General features: G+C 55.5%; 8 protein-coding genes across 8 annotated transcripts; 5 read left to right on the forward strand and 3 right to left on the reverse strand.

Moving 5' to 3' along the window:
• Positions 1–20: 20 nt before the first annotated feature.
• Positions 21–3,842, reverse strand: N7510_002092 (putative copper resistance-associated P-type ATPase; the record flags this gene model as incomplete). The annotated part of the gene is made up of 1 exon (XM_056974019.1): positions 21–3,842. One exon carries the CDS (start codon positions 3,840–3,842, stop codon positions 21–23), a length of 3,822 nt encoding a protein of 1,273 aa, XP_056839136.1.
• A 596-nt stretch (positions 3,843–4,438) lies between these two features.
• Positions 4,439–4,912, forward strand: N7510_002093 (uncharacterized protein; the record flags this gene model as incomplete). The annotated part of the gene is made up of 1 exon (XM_056974020.1): positions 4,439–4,912. One exon carries the CDS (start codon positions 4,439–4,441, stop codon positions 4,910–4,912), a length of 474 nt encoding a protein of 157 aa, XP_056839137.1.
• A 7-nt stretch (positions 4,913–4,919) lies between these two features.
• N7510_002094 (transcription factor TFIIIB subunit BRF1) lies at positions 4,920–7,142 on the forward strand (the record flags this gene model as incomplete). The annotated part of the gene is made up of 1 exon (XM_056974021.1): positions 4,920–7,142. One exon carries the CDS (start codon positions 4,920–4,922, stop codon positions 7,140–7,142), a length of 2,223 nt encoding a protein of 740 aa, XP_056839138.1.
• Positions 7,143–7,355: 213 nt separating this feature from the next.
• On the forward strand, positions 7,356–8,336 carry N7510_002095 (ankyrin repeat domain-containing protein; the record flags this gene model as incomplete). The annotated part of the gene is made up of 1 exon (XM_056974022.1): positions 7,356–8,336. One exon carries the CDS (start codon positions 7,356–7,358, stop codon positions 8,334–8,336), a length of 981 nt encoding a protein of 326 aa, XP_056839139.1.
• A 471-nt stretch (positions 8,337–8,807) lies between these two features.
• Positions 8,808–10,996, forward strand: N7510_002096 (sugar transporter-like protein; the record flags this gene model as incomplete). The annotated part of the gene is made up of 10 exons (XM_056974023.1): positions 8,808–8,892; positions 8,943–9,142; positions 9,198–9,496; positions 9,564–9,834; positions 9,888–9,903; positions 9,962–10,039; positions 10,102–10,218; positions 10,285–10,423; positions 10,495–10,624; positions 10,832–10,996. 10 exons carry the CDS (start codon positions 8,808–8,810, stop codon positions 10,994–10,996), a joined length of 1,500 nt encoding a protein of 499 aa, XP_056839140.1.
• Positions 10,997–11,686: 690 nt separating this feature from the next.
• N7510_002097 (uncharacterized protein) lies at positions 11,687–12,787 on the reverse strand (the record flags this gene model as incomplete). Its single annotated transcript, XM_056974024.1, has 1 exon — positions 11,687–12,787. One exon carries the CDS (start codon positions 12,785–12,787, stop codon positions 11,687–11,689), a length of 1,101 nt encoding a protein of 366 aa, XP_056839141.1.
• A 1,007-nt stretch (positions 12,788–13,794) lies between these two features.
• Positions 13,795–16,553, reverse strand: glfB (uncharacterized protein; the record flags this gene model as incomplete). The annotated part of the gene is made up of 7 exons (XM_056974025.1): positions 13,795–14,574; positions 14,634–14,851; positions 14,911–14,916; positions 14,977–15,044; positions 15,110–15,340; positions 15,891–16,121; positions 16,351–16,553. 7 exons carry the CDS (start codon positions 16,551–16,553, stop codon positions 13,795–13,797), a joined length of 1,737 nt encoding a protein of 578 aa, XP_056839142.1.
• N7510_002099 (protoporphyrinogen/coproporphyrinogen oxidase) lies at positions 16,389–18,230 on the forward strand (the record flags this gene model as incomplete). Its single annotated transcript, XM_056974026.1, has 4 exons — positions 16,389–16,474; positions 16,533–16,602; positions 16,726–17,157; positions 17,220–18,230. 4 exons carry the CDS (start codon positions 16,389–16,391, stop codon positions 18,228–18,230), a joined length of 1,599 nt encoding a protein of 532 aa, XP_056839143.1.
• Between the last annotated feature and the right edge of the window lie 525 nt (positions 18,231–18,755).

Genomic DNA, 18,755 nt, shown 5'->3' on the forward strand with positions numbered 1-18,755 from the left:
AGCCCATCACCAATACCACATCATGACTTATTCCTCCCGAACATTTTCTTCACAACCTCCGCATCGATTCTCAACGCCAAACTGCTCAACACAACCGAAATACTACTCAGCGCCATAGCGAGCGCCGCCCACACGGGACTCAGTCTCCAATGATCACCAACACGAACGGCCTGCCCTCCAACCCCAGTCACCTGGTGATGACCACTGACAATCGGATAAAAGACCCCAGCGGCAACAGGGACCAGACAGAGATTGTACACGAGGGCCCAGCCAAAGTTCATGCGCACACGGTTGAAGACGCGTCTGCTGAGCAGGACGAGCTGGAGAATCGTGCTGAGGTCGGAGTTTAACAGGATGAAGCCTGCAGAGTTGATGGCCACGTCGGAGCCCGAGGCCATCGCGATGCTAACGTCTGCGGCTGCTAGCGCCGGGGAGTCATTTATGCCGTCGCCGACGAAGGCGACGATGGGCCGGGCTGTGCTACTCTGTTTCGTGGTCTTGTTTCCGGCGTCTGTTATTGTTGAGCTTGGAGAGCGCAGTGATCCCTCCTGGATCTGGCGGACGAAAGTCGCCTTCTCGGCTGGGAGGACGTTGGCCATGACGTTGGAGCGGGAGATGCCCAGCATATCTGCGACTGCATGTGCTGTGGTCTGGTTGTCGCCTGTGCACATGAAGACGTCGACGCGGCGTTTGTGCAGCTGGGAGATGATCTGAACGGCTTCGGGGCGGAGGGTATCGGAGGTGGCGAAGATGATGGCGGAGATGAATGGGGATGGCGGAGAATCAAGTCGGCGCAGAGAAAGGATAGCGGTCGACTTGCCAGCTGATTGAAATTTGGACAGCAGGTTTGAGATAAAGTATGTGTCTGTTTCTTCTGAAGAAATCAGGCTGTGCAGAAGACGCTCGTTGCCGATTGCAGCTTCGTATCGCGCGGTAGACTGATCTTCCGCTACGGTGAAAACACCCTTCATGCCCTGGCCGGAGACCTCGTGGATATCCGCGGATATGATAGAGATTGGTTTCTCGGGTCTGCAGAAATCCGAGATAGCCTGAGCAATCGGGTGATTGCTGCTCTCTTCCAGCTTTCTCGCCAGAGTCCATGCGACTTCGAGGAGAGCATTATCTTTGGTCAAAACCTCATGTTCCGAGACCTTTAGACTGCCTCCTTCAGTAAGAGTACCAGTTTTGTCAAAGACAATGGCATCAAGCCGCGAAGCTTCCTGGAAAGCTTCTCCGCCTCCCTTGACCAGAATCCCATGCTTTGCTGCTAAGCCACCCCCGACAAAGAGCGCGGTAGGGGCAGCAAGTGCCAATCCGCAGGGACATGCTACCACAAAAACCGCAATGGCAAACTCCAGGCTCCAGAATGTCCAACCGCCGTGCTCTACATCCAGGTAGTCCGCAGGAAGCACACCGGAGTATCCGAGGGCAAGCCAGATGACGAAAGTTGCGATAGCGATCAGAGTGATCAGGGGAACAAAATGCGAGGTGAGCAGGTCTGCAATCCGCTCAAGGGGTGCGCGCTTGCTTTGGCCCTCGCGCACAACTGCAATGATCTGGTCAAGCATGGATGACCCGCCGAGCTCGGTGATTCGGATCCGAACCGGTTGACCGACGTTCACGGAGCCAGTGTAGACCTTATCATCGATGGATTTCTTGACGGGTTTCGATTCTCCCGTTAAGGAACTTTCGTCGAACTGGCTGAGTGCGGTATCGGTTATGACTCCATCCGCTGGCGGAGAGGCGCCATGGGGAATGCTGACGATATCCCCAATCTCGAGAAGGTCCACATTGATCCGCTGTATTCCATTATTGTCTGCGTTGGAGTCGGGAACATTCTCAACCAGGAGTGCCTCTGAAGGGCGGAGGCTGCCCAGAGATGTGACTGCATCACCGGTTTTTGATTTGCTGTATGCCTCCAAGAACCGGCCAGCGAGGATGAAGAGGGTCAAAAAGACGACCGAGTCAAAGTACGTCGCGCTAGGAGCACTGAATCTCGTGCCCTCGACTGCGTCCATAATGAGCACGGCCAATGATGAGAAATAAGCCACTGCGCACCCCGCAGAGACCAGAAGGTTCATGCTGCCGAAACGATAGAACCGACGCAGGATGGGCACCCGGCTTCCCGGCCGCCAGAGAGCATAGATCTCTTTCATAGCGCGTGTGTGGAATACATCTGTACCATAGAACATGACGGGTGTCGCCATGATGAAGAGCGCCCATTCTGTGCGGCTCACACTGCCGGACCACATAGGCTGTTCCAAGTACTTTCGGGTTGAGTTTTGCGACGAGACCAAAGACATGAACACGATTCCAATGAGGAATGTCGGGACCGCCACGGCGAACGTAAAGAGCAACCGAGTAAGGTATCGGCGTCGTTCGTGATGCTGCATCGCGCGCGAACGGTCTTCGATGCTGGGTGGGTGATAGATGCTGGCGGTGAAAGCGTCATTTGCGCACTCGATGGTCGAGATGATTGTGCGAACTGTGAGTGACGGTGGCTGTGGCACATAGGTAACTTTGAGGATAGGGTTATTCTCGCACAACGTTTCCTCCACCGTGATGTCCGGGAGCGATTCTGAAATGGACGCCAGGATCTTTTCGGGACAGTGATGACAGAACATTCCATCGACTCGAATGGAGATCGTCCTGGCCTGGATGGTAGTAGTAGACTCCTTGATATCTTTCAGTGGGTAAATGTTGTTGACTGCAGCATCGTAGCCCATATCCTCAATCTTTTCCACAATTTCATCGACGTTTTCCCGCCCTTCAAACTCCACCCTTGCGCTGTGCGAGAGCAGATTCACAGAGACGTCGCGGGTATAGGGCAATTCTTCCAAGCCCCGAGAAATGGTCCCAACGCAAGAACCACAAGTCATCCCAGTTATGGCGATCTCAATGACATAACCCTTCGAGAGTTCATCTTTTGGAACTGGATTCGCTTCACTGAGTGAGGCTTCAAATCCGATGTCTTCGATGTGCTCAATGACCTTGTCAATGTTCTCTCGAGGACCGATGTATCTCACTGTCGCGCTATTGGTGAGGAGATTGACGGCGATCTCCTTGACGAACTCTAGATCCTGGAGCTCGCCGGTGATGCTGTTGACACATGATGCACAGCTCATCCCCCCAATGCTGATTCGCGCGCTGAACTCGCCCACAGATGCTGCTGGAGATTTATCGGTAGGTAATGATGGGACCTCAAACTCTACCCGAGTTTCAGAAGTATCAGCCGACAACGGGTCTTCATATACCGAAGGCTCTGGCGTCAAGTCTCGTGACTTCGGGCTCTGGGCTGGCTTTGGCGATTCGCAGAAGGCAGCAGGGGATTTCTCTGCGAGGGTCCCCGTCTCTGTCCCAGAGCAGCTTGCAGTCTCTTCCTTTTTGCAGGCGTCGCAATTGGCGATATGTCGCTTCTCTCTAGACTGAAGTCTCTCTTTTATATTGGAAGAGAGGCTTGAGTACGAAGTCCGAGGCGTTGAGAAGAGCGCCGAGCCTCGAGGGTTTACGGTTGCGGTGTCCAGGTCCGCAATAGCCGTCCCCCGGTCGTCGTAGGTCGTCGCATGGTGTACCTCAAAGGCCGCGTGGACCAGCGCGGCGGCGAGGTCGGGGGGGCGTGTCGTGAGTCCGTGGACGACGCGCACCTCGTGCGTCAGAATCGAAACATCGATGTCTTTGACTCCTGGGATTTCCGACAGAACCTCGGTGACGTAGGACACGCACGAGGAGCAGTGCACGTTGCTCACCCAGAAGACACTTCTGCATGTATTAGGGTCTAGGTCGCCCGCCCTCAGATCCGGAGTCTGGGGGTGGCTTCGTGGCGCAGACGACATCGCTGACATGGGCTCAGGTATGTCAAGCGCAAAGATGGAGGATGCAACGAAGCTTGTTGACGGGTTTGGCGTCGCTATTTATTCCCAATCGTCGGTCGTCAAGAGGAAAAGAGGTGGGAAACAGCAACTACGACCAAGAGCAGAGCCGCATCATAAAGATCCCAAAATTGCGCCGGAGGATGATCGCTGGGGGGTGACTTATATGGAAAGAGGGAAGAAAAGGCTAGAAAAGAGGCGAACCAGGTCAGCGGCGACGATGCGACATTTGTGCGTGATCGGAGCAAAACCACGCAGAAATGCCGCATTCCTCGGAGAACTGGACCAGTATGTGCACTAAACTAGCTCGTGTACCAGGAATGATGGGAGGTAAACCACCTGTATCACGAGTTCTCCCTGGCCTTGGATAGACGCAGAGATGCATCTATATCGCGTGTGTAGAACCGATGCACCACACTCATCCGCTTTGGGTTCCGTCATAGTAATGCCTCAGGCATACAATCTAAGGCAGCTAGGAATTGACGGACAATGACAAGAATGATCGAGAATGAGGCAGAAAGTCACTCTAGACCAACGTGAGCTGATGCTTCTCTTCTCCCTGGACCCGAATGATAAAATCCATTGGAGACTATTATGAATGCAACTCGTTTCGAACATGCTGCTCTGCCAGTTCTGCCTGCCATCACCTGACCTTCCCGCTGGGCCACCGCTTCCTCGCCAGCCTCCAAAATTCTGCAACATCCGCGCCCGCACCAGTCCCTCCTCCAGCTCTTATCGGTTCCTGTTCCTGTCTCGTTTTCTGTCGTTTACGGATCGCCGTCGTCTGCAATCCGGGTACGGGAGATCTCCGCACTGTCGAGAATGTGCAAGGCGAGATCTACCTAGACCTCGCTGACAGTGCTTTGACTTTTCTCTCACGCCAACCCGAGTCAGAGCGACCACTCCCAAACACTTTTTTCTCACCCACCCCTCTTATCGCCCGTATCAAAGCCCGCTCGCCGTCACATTGCAGCTCCGCTCAACAGCAATACCACACATTCTTCCAGTGCTTGACTGATCACCCTACTTCCACTACCCTCTGACGCGGCCATGCCGGCTTCCAGCTCCGGCACGCGTCCGTCGGTGCCTTCACGCAGCGGGCCTCGAGCTCCTGTTGGGCGCCTGGCCAGTCTGAAGCCTCCCTCAAATCCAATTCCTATCAAACGCCCCCAGGCAGCTGGGCGTCCTCAGCAGACCCGGCCAACGACACACCCCAAGACCTCGAACTGTCCCAACCCCGGGTGTCCAGCCCCCCATATTGTCGAAGATGAAGGACAGAAGGTGTGTTCTGGGTGTGGTACTGTCATCAGCGAAGCCAACATCGTGTCGGAAGTCACGTTCGGCGAATCGGCCTCCGGTGCAGCGGTCGTCCAAGGCACGTTCGTTGGAGAAGACCAGACCCACGTTCGCAGCTATGGCCCGGGTTTTCAGCGCGGAGGTGCTATGGAAAGCCGGGAGATAACTGAGCAAAACGGAAACCGTTACATCAACCAGCTCTCACGGGCCCTGAATATCCCCGAGAGTGCAACCAAGGCTGCAGGGCAAGTCTTCAAGCTTGCGGTTGGCTTGAACTTCATTCAAGGTCGCCGAACAAAGACGGTGGCTTCGGTGTGTCTGTACATTGCTTGTCGGCGACAGAACGGGAACACGGTCATGCTGATCGATTTCGCTGATGTGCTGATGATCAATGTCTTCAAACTCGGTCGAACCTACAAAGCCCTGCTCGACGAGCTTCGGCTGGGAGGTAACGTCTTTCAGATGAATCCAGTCGACGCTGAAAGTTTGATCTATCGTTTTGCGAAGCAATTGGAGTTTGGTGCAGCGACGATGCAGGTGGCTGGTGACGCAGTCCGCATTGTCCAGCGAATGAACCGTGACTGGATGTCGACCGGCCGACGTCCCGCTGGTCTCTGTGGTGCAGCATTGATTCTTGCCGCACGCATGAATAATTTCCGCCGTACGACCCGTGAAGTTGTTTATGTCGTGAAAGTGACCGAGGTCACCATCTCCCAGCGTCTGAATGAGTTTAGTTCCACGGACAGTGGAGAACTCACAGTTGACCAGTTCCGCTCCGTCCAGCTGGAGAGCTCCCATGACCCTCCCGCTTTCGCTCGTTCCAAGGAAGGCCGAAGGCCGAGTCGCATCAAGCGGAAGACTGCAGAGACCGCAGCGGAGATCGAAGGCGACTGGCCCGGGGGTACTCCCGATCCCATGCAGCCACCGCGTGTCGACGCCGACGGGTTTGCCATCCCCAGTCTCCCAATCGACCCTGCCCTGACAGAGTCTGGCCAGAGCCGGCGGGTCCCGGTCAGTAAGGCTGTCGACGAAGTCATTGCAGATACGGAGCAAGAAAGCGAAAAGTCCAAGGGCAAATCCAAGAAACGCGAGCCCCTTCCGCCTCCCTCTGCGGAGCAGGTTGCAGCTGAAGAAGCATTGGAGGTGGAGATGAATGAGTATCTGACCAAGGGCTCCAATATGATTGAGAGCGTAATGGCACCCGCTGAGCCGGCCCGGAAACCCGTCTCGGACAGCGTGGATATTGATGCTACGGAGTTTGAAGATGATCCCGAGGTTGCTAACTGCCTCCTGTCACCGGGTGAAGTCGACATCAAAGAACGCATTTGGGTGCATGAGAACAAGGAATATCTCCGCACCCAGCAGGCCAAGGCGCTGAAGAGAGCACTGGCCGAAGCTACCCACGGTCCGACCTCCCACAAACCCCGCAAGCGCCGCCGAGGTCGAATGGGCGATGTCACCTATCTTGAAGGCGATGGCGAAAATACGGATGGACGCAGCTCTCGCGCCTCGACGCCTGCCGAGGCGACACGGCGGATGTTGGAGCGACGGGGTTACAGCAAGAAGATCAACTACTCTCTCCTCGAGTCCCTGTACGGCCAAGAAGGCAAGGAAGAGGCTGAAAAGGCCAAGTCGGAGGCCCTGAGCCGGAGTCAGAGCCGCAGCCAGAGTATCGCAAGCCGCCGCAGTGCCAGCATCGAACCGGAAGCAATGTCACGACGTGCACGGTTGGCAACCCCTTCGAAATCGGGCCGAACACCGGCCCCAGGACGCATTGCAGCGGCTCAGCCCACTCCGCCGCCCACGGCACCCGCCCCCAGCGGCCCAGTGGAGAATGAAGAACCGGATGCAGATGACTACGATGAAGAGGAGGATCAAGACGAGGATGATGGCGATGACGGGGTTGATGCCGCATTCGCAGGCCAGTATGGGGATTACTATGACCAGGGCAGTGACGATGACGAAGACTATGATTAGAGGAACATCTGGAATAACTCACGGGAGTTTCGGGGGAAATTGCTTTATATTTTGTATGCTTTCCTTTGTACGAATAATAGACAAAAGAAATCCTTCAGGCCGAGCTGAGCCACGTGATGCCATGCACCACTTCGTCGCCTCAACTCGAGTAGCAACAACAAGAAAGAACCCAGCAATCGGTCGAAATGCCGGTACTCCCAAGCAGTGGTTGCCATGTCGCTGATCGCACTCCCAAACGAGCTCCTCAACTTGATCATCACATATCTCGAGACGGAGCGCGATATCAATGCACTGGTGCAGACCAGCCGCCACCTCTACACCCAGTTAAACGACTACCTCTACGCCCACAACATCATGCACACCGAAGCCTACGCAATACAGTGGGCTGTAGGTGAATCAATTCTCGCAGAACACCAGGCTATACGCGAATCAAGTTTCCGAACCGCCCAACTCATCTTCAAACAACACGTCCCCACCCCCAAGGAAGCCATCCGAGCATTCCACAAGGCCCTCCTTGAGGCCGTACGCTTTGATGCCGAAGACCTAGTCAAGCTCTTCATCTCGCACGGCATCGACCCGAACCTGGATCCACGGCTGGGAAGCCGCACGGCAGGCTATCGGCTCCCCCTGCACGATGCAATCCGATACGGCCACGACCGCATTGTGCTATTCCTGATGTCGGCGGGCGCAAACCCCTACCTAACGCACTGGGGCTTTAACGCTCTCGACATCGCAGTCCAGTCCCAGCACGTGCCCATTACATGGCATCTCCTCGAAATGGGTGTTGATCCCCATCGAGCGGGCCACTATCCGCTCTGCGTAGCAGCCACGCGCGGCAGCGAGCTGATCGTGCGACTTCTTCTGCAGAAGGGGGTTGATCCCAATGCTGAGGTGATGCCGCGCAGGCAAGACCGCCCTCTGCATTATGCTGTGCGGGCGGGCCATGAGCCTGTCGTGAGACTTTTGCTTGAGCAAGGCGCGGATCCAGATGCTGTGCCTGCTTCTGCGCAGACACCGCTGCATATAGCAGCGGAGAATGGGCGGGTGGAGATCGTGGAGCTGTTGCTTGAGTGGGGAGCGGATCGGAGCCGTGTTGCGTATCAGGGGACGCCGTTGGATCTGGCTCGAGCGGCGTGGAGGCAGGTTGAAGATAAGACGAGGCATGAGGCTGTTATACGGATTTTGGGGGGTTAGAACCAAGGTGTTGATGGTTTGTTTTGGAGATATCCATTTGCGAGTACATAGATCGGATCTTCAGCAATATGTTTAGCCCATCCGGCCTCTCTACTCTATCCAAACGAGCCTTGGTTCGAGCGAAGATCACTTGCACCTAATCCAAAAAGGAAACCTCTAGCGCCTTCTTGTCCCAAACCGACAACCCGAACCCCCTTTCACTCCGGGCTAAACCTACCCCCCCGTGGGGGCTCCCCGGGATCCCCGCAGAACCAAGCCCGTGGCCGAGGGTCAATCATGCGGGGATGTACACTCCTGGCCTAAAGGCGGCGGTCTTCGATGCCGGATTTGGCGAGCTTGCGCTAGGCCAAGGATTTGATTGAGAGGAGATGATGGTTGATTGTCATACAAAGGGGGGGTGCATCGCCCTCGCTCTGTTTCTGTCGATGATGATGCAGTTCTGTGATCCTTGATCGGTGATTGAAGTTCAAGATGGTCAAGCTTAACATCTACGGCCGGGGCCTCCCGCTTCGCATGGCCATCATGTTTACATGCCAATTGGCGTTTATCTTCTTCGGTGAATCCTTTGTCCTGGCTCAATGATACGTCTGGTCTAACCCCGCGTAGGCTACGATCAAGGCGTGTTCTCTGGGATTGTCGGCAACGAAGACTTTCTCGAGACCGTGCGTCACCCCAGCGCGGGCGTGCTGGGAATTATCGTGTCGATATACAATCTAGGCTGTTTCAGTGGAACAATCGTCTCCTTCCTGCTCACTGACCGGCTGGGACCGCGGAAGTCTATGTGGTTCGCCATGGTGTGGATTATTGTATGCCCCAGCACCGACACCTTGCTCTCACATCCATGCTTACGGGTTCTGTCAGGTCGGTGCGACTCTCCAAACAACGGCCTTCTCTCGCGCGCAGCTCCTCGTCGCGCGCTTCGTCACGGGCATTGGCACCGGCATCGAAACCACTACCGTGCCGGTATACCAGTCCGAGCTGTGCGAGGCCAAGAAGCGCGGCAAGTATGTTTGCAGCGAGCCGCTCTTCGTCGGTGTGGGGATTGTGATTGCGTACTGGTTCGACTATGGCATGAGCTACGTGGATGGCGCGATCAACTGGCGGCTGCCGATCGCGTGCCAGATGATTTTTGCGTTTATGGTTATTGGGCTGGTATTTGGGTGAGTCTACTCGTTAATTTCCGCAATATATTGTTTGATACTAATGGGATGTCTTCATTCTCAATAGTCTTCCTGAAAGTCCGCGCTGGCTCTACCGACATAATCGTCCCGACGAGGCGATACAGGTTCTCTGTGATGTGTATGACCTGCAACCCGATGACCCGAAGATTGTCTCGGAGTCCGAGGAGATCATTGAGGCGATTAAACTTGAGACACTGCATGGTGAATACCAGTGGTCACAGATTCTGAAGCGGGATGAGGTGCAGACGGGGAAGCGGGTGCTTCTAGCCTATGGGATGCAATTTATGAATCAAATGGGGGGGATCAACTTGGTGGTGGTAAGTATAATACTTTCTTTCCAGAAATATCTAAGTCTAATTTTGCAATATAGTACTATGTCACTTCAGGTGAGCGAGAGCAGCAGCAAAGCCAACTTGACTTCCTTCCTAGCTAACAACAGCACAGTCCTCCAGTACAACGTCGGCCTAAGCCGCAAACTGAGTCTCCTCCTCGGAGGCGTGATCCAAATCATGTTTGTAATCGGTACATCCCCCCTTTCCCTCTCTTTCCTCGATGATCAACCTCTAAAAACAAGCCAAAACCAGGCTCATTCTATCCAACCTTCTACTCCGATCGATTCGGCCGCCGAAAGCCCATGATGTGGGGCTCCTTAGGGCTCTCTATTTCCATGATGATGATATCCATCTTACTCTCTTTCAAAGGTATGCCATTCATGCACAGAAAGAGAGAGAGACAAGCCAAGTCTGATTGTACGTTCTTTATTATAGGAACATCCGTCGAAAAACCAACCGCCTCCGCCTCTGTAGCCTTCTTCTTCCTCTTCATGCTCATCTTCGGCGCCTCGGTGAATTGCATTCCCTGGGTATATGGGCCGGAGATCTTGCCGCTGCATGTTCGTGCCAAGGGGTGAGTCGAATCTGCTTTTGCCATATGGGTTATAGATATAGAACCAAAAACTAATACCATGTACTGAAAAGACAAGCAATCGGCATCTCGGCAAATTGGCTATGGAATTTCTTCGTGGTTATGATTACCCCTACGTTGATTCAGAATTTGGCTTGGAAGGGATACTTGATTTTCATGTGTCTGAATTTGGTGTTTGTTCCGGTGAGTCTTTACTTTGTCTCTCCTCCTCCTCCTCCTCCTCCTCCTCCTCCTCCTTCTTCTTCGTCGCCTTCATTTAGATACTCGTTTCTGTCTATACTCTCCACCTCTATCCAACCCTATCTATTTCCATTTCCGGTTCCATTTCTTCCTCGCCAATGCTTCCATGCCCACCTCCATCTCCAAACAAGCTAAGAATGCATCATCTAGATCGTCTACTTCTTCTACCCCGAAACAGCAAATTTGACCCTTGAAGAAATCGATTTCCTCTTCACGGACCGGACACGAACGGATCTGCGGCAGGAGGGTATGCATGCAGCGAATAATGGAGGTGTCGCTTCGATGGAGGTGAGGGAGGATCATGCGAAGGAGTGAAGTGAATACATGTTGTATTCTAGGGGGAAGATGATGGGGTTGAATGGATTGAGCTAGTGTGCTATCTGTTTGCCATAAGATGGATGGGTGGTAGAATGATAAAGCAGGGTATATAGTAGATTTCGCACTGCGAAGTTGATTGTTAGTTGATGGTTGTTGATGCTGCTATACGTTGGTTTATTGTTCACTTTATATATTGAACCTAAATGACTCATTATTGCACTAGGAAGCTGCTCTAGATCATACGCAGAGAATGATTAACTGATCGATATTTGTTTCTTGGCATTCAAATGTAACTTAACTCGTCAACTCATAAATAAATACGAAATCAAAAAAAAATGAATACAGACACAAAAAGAAAAGACCAAAAAGAAACCCGACTTTTGACGCCAAAGAACGCCCTTCAAAGGTGCGCCAGCCAGCCAGCCACAAAAAGAGAAAGACACAAAAAGAGAAAGACACACAAAAACACCATTTCCAATCCATACCCATCCTCATACTCACAACCAAAGGAAAAAGGAAAAGGACACGGCCTGGTTACCGCGAACTGGGTCAGTGAAGCGCGTCTGAACAAGAAACTAAACAAAGATCATATAAGCAAGACCAAAACAGACGGTAAAGTCGAGTTCGATCGAATAGGTGAGTGTCGACGGTGTATTGACGGTATTGCGAGACGAGTGGAAAACTTCGTTATGAGTCGATCTCCATCCCCATGTCGACGCCTCCGCTCGGTCCCTCTGGATTCGAGTGAGCCGAAAGAGCCTGCTGCAAGAGCGGCACGCCTTGATCGACGGCAGCGGGGACGGATAGCGGGTTGGTGGTTTGGAGGTCTTCGCGGTCTGCGGCAGTCAGGGGACCAGGGCCCTGGAAGGCGATCGGGGAGCAGCGCAGGTTATGCAGACAAGCATCCCAGGACGAGGCGACGAGCTGGGCGTGCGCGAGGTCTTCGCTGAACAGGTAGAAAGCAGGTGCGGGGGCGCCGATGGGTGTGGCAGCCACGAGATAGGCGTTGAGGGCGCGGGATTTCATGAGCATCTGTGAGTCGCGCAGGTGCGCCGCGTACTGGTTGTCGATGTACTTGATCCAGCCGCGTACGGCCGGCGCCATGTCGTCGTCTGGATTGATGCTTTGCCAGCTGATGCCGAGCAGACGGGTTGCTTCGTCGACAAGGGGCTCAGAGGGCGGTGTTGTTCCCGTGTGGAGAGTGCGATGCTGGTCGTCCGCGTTGGATCCGTTGAGGCGTTGGCGCATTGAGGCGAGTGCGATGTCGTCCAGGCCAGGCGCCGAGGGATCGAGCCGCTGGGACTTGCGGCTGAGATCGGCGGCGTCTGCGAAGGGCGCATTGGACCGCGACGAGATCGGTGATGCAGCGGCCTGCTGGGCTTCGGACTGTTCTTCGCACCAGGTGCCCGTCTGGCTTTCGGCAGAGAGCGCGATGCCCGTGCGCGGGTTCAGAAGTACCATCCCCTCACCATAGATCGGTTCTTCCACAGGTTCGGGGACAGGCTTAGGTTCCGCTGCGTGACGGAAATCCTCTTCGAGTGCCGCCTCATCGCGTGATCTCTTTCGGGACGGTTTGGGTGCAGCAGCGGGAGCAACGGGAGCCGTGGACGCGAGCTTGGAGTCTGGCTGGAAGGAAGAGCTACTGTTGGCAAAGACCGAGCTGGGACTGGCCGGGTAGCCGGGGGTGTCGAAGAGGGAGTGCGAGGGGAACTGAACGAAGGCGTGTTCCTGGGGGGAGAGGACCATGGCGGGACCGTCGGCGAGGCGATTGAGGATCATGGGACACATTGCGACCACTGGAGTAGCTCCAAACGGAAGGAACGCGACAACCGGGACTGTTCTGTTGGGGTTAGGTGAGTAGGACACAACCAGCGACAACCACCTATAGATCACGCGAGACGCTCGGAGTATAGAGGACTCGATTGGGTGGGTGGCGAGGAGAGACTCTGATGATTTTCTGGCGAATGAAGTAGGATGGAAGTCAAAGAGAATATATGCGACCAGGATGGGAAGACACGACCGCCGCTGTAGCGTGGGAGGGAGAAAGAAGAGAGAGCGCGCGAGAGGGAGGAAGAGCTGCAAGCACCGGGGGGCCCACGGGTCTCTGAGGCTGGATGTGCGGAGAGCGGCAGTTTCTCACCGCCCGACGGGGCACTGTCCGATTGGCAGAGATCGAGCGCTACGGTATTGGAACCAGCCCAGACGAGTGGAGCAGGGTGCATCCAAGCATCAGCCAGAGTTCTGTGAATGGCTGGACGACCCGGATGGGTGTGATTGGACAATCGGAGAGTGATCCCCGCTGACTCAGATATTGCGAACCCGAGGAGAAAGAAGAAAAGAGTCTAGTATTGGGAGGAAATATGGAGACACGAAGAGGATGGTGCGGGAGACAAAACAATAATCCAAAAAAAACAGCAATCCGACACCAAAGCTCGTGCAAAAGAAAAATCTTGTCATCAAGTAATAGGTAGAGGAAAAAAAGTACACCGCCAGCAACACCTCTCTCATGTCTCTGTATACATCACAAGAACATAGTCGCACGGAAGAACACCGGAAGTTCCTCCATGGGAACTTCGGAATCGACCAAATCGGAAATGCCCTCTCTCAGCCACCCCGGCCCAGTGTCCGCTGAGGGCGGCCCGGCCTCCGGAAACTGGGCTCCCTCCTTTCATCAGCTCCGGCCGAACCTGAGAGACAAAGCCCGGCGGTCGGCGGCTGTGGGAAGCCACTGACAGGGGGCGTGTACCCGGCAGACCCAACCTGGGTCTAGGGGGATTGTCACGGGCCTAGTGCATTTACGCACTGCCGGCAGCAGAGCTACCGGGGAACACGCCCTTGACACGGTCAACGGTCTCGGGGGCGTAGCTCGGAGCCATGGTGCCGACAAACAAGAACAGGATGAGGACGGCCGCGCCGACAACCACAAACTTGCGCTGGGCCGGGCGGTTCGCGCCATATTCGGCCCACGAGCGACCCGCCTGGTTGGTGTACTCCTTGATCTTGTCACCGCCCAGCTTGTAGTAGACCAGACCGATCAGAGCAATGGAGTAGCCGAAGAACTGCAGCGCGGTGACGGGAGTTTGCCAGATGGCCATGGAGGCACCGACCAGCAGGATATCCTTGAGGACACCGCACAGGGTCATCACCAGCGACGAGGTCTTGCCGATCAGGAAAACGACCGAGACGTTGAGCAGGAAGGCGATCATGGCGTTAACGATCAGAGTCGAGACCCCGACAGTGTAGACGTTCTCCATGCTGATGTGGGGCACTTCCAGGAACAGGGCGACGATGCCGTTCATCACGGCGCAAATGGGTGCGAAGTAGTACAGCGAGACCATGGGGTCCATCTTGAAGTCCGCGGAGCTGAGCAGGCGCTGCACCATCACCAGGCGGGTGGCCTCGAAGGCAATGCCGCCCAGCTGGAACAGGAAACCGACCATGACAAACTTGATCTCACCGAACGAGGCGATGACCACTCCGAGGACGATGATGGAGACGTTCCCGAGGGTCTTGTAATTCACGGGGGCCATGCCCATGACCCACGTGGTGATCAGGACGGCAACGGGGGTCGTAGCCTGGAAAGAGAAATCCGTGAGCGACTCGTCTGAAACATCCACCATCACCCGGAACCTACCTTGAGCATCTGGATAAAGGCCACACTCAGGTACAGGTAGGTCATGTTGCCGCAGATCAGACTCAAGCTGAAGAAGATACCGATCGGAACGATAGCGCGGAGGTAGACCCGGCCGGTCATCTTGACCGTCTTGCGGCCATCCAGAATCGTGGTAGTGCGGGCGAGGATCTGTGTCATCAGCGTGGCGAAGGCCAAGTGCCATGTTGTGAGGATGATCGCTGCATGGGAGGGTCAGTATGGAGCATTGGCAGGGCAGACCGAGATGAGGGCGACCTACGGAAACCTGTGCGATCCGAGAGTTAGCCATGAGTATTTTCGAGAATCAGGAGTCGAGGCCACTTACGGAAGTTCAGCGTGTCGAGCAGGTACTTGTTGAACAGGATAACACTGGAGCTCAGCGTGATCCAGACACTGGAGGAGAGTCAGTCTCTGCTCTTCTTTATTTTTCCCCTTTGGGTCTTTTGAGGATCACTCACGTCACGTAGACCGCGGGGTGGAAGGTGGCCTGGGCCGGCTCGGGCTTCTCTGTCGCCGGGTTGACGGTGGGCAGGGTGGGCTCGCGGGCGACCTCGCCGGAGGTACGGACTTTTTCTCCTTCGCTCATGGTGAATGTGCGCTTCTGGTCGGAGAAGAAGCGCTGAAACTGGAAAGGGCGTGGCCGGGAGAGGCTTCCTTGGGAGAAGGCGGAGGAAGCCACGGAGGGAATGCTAGGCGGGAAAAGAGGGTGGAACGAGCGGTGATCGAGTTGGACCAAAAAAGAGTGTCGTTGGGAGATGAAGAAATGATGATGGAAGGGATGGTAGAATGAGTCTCTTTTTTTTTCCCTTGGCTAATTTCGGTCGGTGGTTACTTAGTGGCGGGAGAACCAAGTTTAGTGGTGTTATTTCGAGAGATTAAGAGCGGGTGGAACAGGGCGTGGCAGGAACTGGGTGGTTCCGGCAAATAACGTGAGAGCTGCAAACAGCGAGCAATCCAAGTGGCCCGTCCTGACTGGCAGGGGCGGTCGCCCCAACTCCACCGACGGTCAGATTTCTATACTGCGAACTGTGCCAGAACCCTTCTCCCCGGGAGGCCATGACCGGAGGATGCCATGGTCCTCCCTATCCTGATCATCCTCCTCCTGCCATTCGCACGGCGGATGAAGGACTGCCATCACCACCGCTTCACGATGGCGGTCACCATAATGTGACCAGCATTACGCAAGCAGGCACCGCCAAGGCCCACCAAGGACCCGCGTTCAGAGCCCTGGTCCCTTACCGGGTGGAGAATGCGGCGATCCTCACCCTGACGCCATCGGGACCCCTTTTTGTGGTTTGACGACGGATCCTGAGTGTCGGTCGGGAGGTTGGGGCCACGACTGGCCCGATGGTCAACCGTCGGTGGACCTGACTGCGCGACCGCCAGAGGGCCGATCCCGGCGCCGGCAGAATCTGCTCAGGGGGGTCAGGGTCGGGGAGGAACAACGTGCCCACGACATCGGTGGCGCTCCTAGCGGGCGATAGAGTAGGCTGGACGGAGCAGACAATTAAAGATTCGAACCCATCAGACCCAAAGCAGGGTCCGTTTAATTACGCATACGTGTGCCCCGATGGGGCTGAGGATGCATGCGTTCTAGACTGAAAAATAACCGTAAACCTGAAACGGGTGTTGTCCCCCCCCACTGTCCCGAAACCCACGGTCTGCTGTTTCCGTCGCCTCTTCCCTCCGACTGACTTACTCTTCCCATCTCCCCTGCGCATCTGCAGTGCTTCTTCTATGCTGAACCTCAACATCCGCAAGACCTTCCGACGCGTCCCCAGCTTCCAGGATATCCTTCAAGGCAGGATGACCCACCCCGACATGTACGCTCGCCCTCTGCCCGCAACTCCCCTCCGCCAACAAACAGCTGACCATTCCCAGTTCTGTTGACGTTCTCGTCATTGGCGCCGGCCCAACGGGCTTGGGTGCGGCCAAGCGGTTGAATCAAATTGTAAGTGTGGGATGAAACGTGGTCGCACAGGATGACCCCCAAAATAGGGGGGCGCCAGAAAAAAAAAAAGAAAAGTGGGATGGAGGGGCACAATCACCAAAAGACTAACCATCACCTCCCCAGAACGGCCCCTCATGGTTGATTGTCGACTCGAACGAAATCCCCGGTGGTCTTGCCTCGACCGATGTCACCCCTGAAGGCTTCCTCTACGACGTCGGTGGCCACGTTATCTTCTCCCACTACAAGTACTTTGACGACTGCATCAACGAGGCCCTGCCCAAGGATGAGGACTGGTACGAGCACCAGCGCATCTCCTACGTGCGCTGCCAGGAGCAATGGGTTCCCTACCCCTTCCAGAACAACATCTCCATGCTGCCCAAGGACGAGCAGGTCCGCTGCATTGATGGCATGATTGACGCCGCCCTCGAGGCGCGGGTCTCCAACGTCAAGCCCAAGACCTTTGACGAGTGGATTGTCCGCATGATGGGTACGGGTATTGCCGACCTGTTCATGCGCCCCTACAACTTCAAGGTCTGGGCCGTGCCGACCACCAAGGTAGGTCTTACCCATTCTCTTTGGCCCCCCCCCTGGCAAGTCGAAACTGACCAGTGATCCAGATGCAATGCGCCTGGCTCGGAGAGCGTGTCGCCGCCCCCAACGTCAAGGCTGTGACCACCAACGTCATCCTCAACAAGACCGCCGGTAACTGGGGGCCGAACGCGACCTTCCGCTTCCCCGCCCGGGACGGTACTGGTGGCATCTGGATCGCCGTGGCCAACACCCTCCCCAAGGAGAAGACCCGCTTCGGCGACAAGGGCAAGGTGGCCAAGGTCAACGCCAACAACAAGACCGTCACCATGGCCGACGGCACCACCATCGGCTACAGCAAGCTGGTGTCGACCATGGCGGTCGACTTCCTGGTCGAGTCCATGAACGACACCGAGCTGATGCCCCTCACCAAGCAGCTCTACTTCTCCTCGACCCACGTCGTCGGCGTCGGCATCCGTGGCTCGCGCCCCGAGCGCATCGGCGACAAGTGCTGGCTCTACTTCCCCGAGGACAACTGCCCCTTCTACCGCGCCACCATCTTCTCCAACTACTCCCCCTACAACCAGCCCGAGAAGTCCAAGAAGCTGCCCACGCTCCAGCTCGCCGACGGCTCCAAGCCCAAGAGCACCGAGGCCCAGGAGGGCCCATACTGGTCGATCATGTTGGAGGTGTCGGAGTCGTCGATGAAGCCCGTCAACCACGCCACCCTCCTGGCCGAGTCGATCCAGGGTCTCGTCAACACCGAAATGCTGCAGCCTGGCGACGAGATCGTCTCCACCTACCACCGCCGCTTCGACCACGGCTACCCGACCCCGAGCCTGGAGCGCGAGGGCGCCCTCACCCAGCTCCTGCCCAAGCTGCAGGAGAAGGGCATCTGGTCGCGTGGCCGCTTCGGCAGCTGGCGCTACGAGGTCGGCAACCAGGACCACTCGTTCATGCTCGGTGTCGAGGCCGTCGACAACATCGTCAACGGCGCCGTCGAGCTCACTCTCAACTACCCGGACTTTGTCAACGGTCGCCAGAACACCGAGCGCCGCCTGGTCGATGGTGCGCAGATCTTCGCCCAGAAGAAGCAGTAATTCTTTCATGGTCGGCAAAGAAGAATGCATTCGTCACATCCTGTGGAAAATGGAAATCTGACTACAGCAGTCCACTACACACCCAAAATATTATACACGCTTTCAAAAAGAACGGGGGAGCATATTTGAAGCGACAATCCGGGAAATTTTCACATCTTTGTTGGCGTTTCATCTTTGTGACTTGAATTTGACCACCGTATATCCCATTCCTCCCCCTCTTTTCTTCTGGCGGCTCTCACTAGAGCTCGTTTGCTTGGGGCCCTCTTTTTTTCTTGTCAGTTACACTTCTTAGACTTGCCAACCATGTGGATTGCTTTTTTTTCCCTCTCTAGACTCGGTTCCGAGGGCGGATGTGTGTTCTGTGTTGTGTGTTGCGTGTGTGTTTCCTTAGGACTGGGTGATGCGTCCAGTTTGAATCCAATTAGATCGGATCGAATATTAGAAATTGCCCGTTCGTTTCAAGAGAGAGAAGGATGAAACACTTTATCTATCCGACACAGTATGATACCACCATCCTGTGCTCAT

This window comes from Penicillium lagena (genome assembly GCF_028827675.1).
Source record: "Penicillium lagena strain IBT 129212 chromosome Unknown utg000001l_segment0_segment0, whole genome shotgun sequence".
Classification (NCBI taxonomy): Eukaryota; Fungi; Ascomycota; class Eurotiomycetes; order Eurotiales; family Aspergillaceae; genus Penicillium; species Penicillium lagena.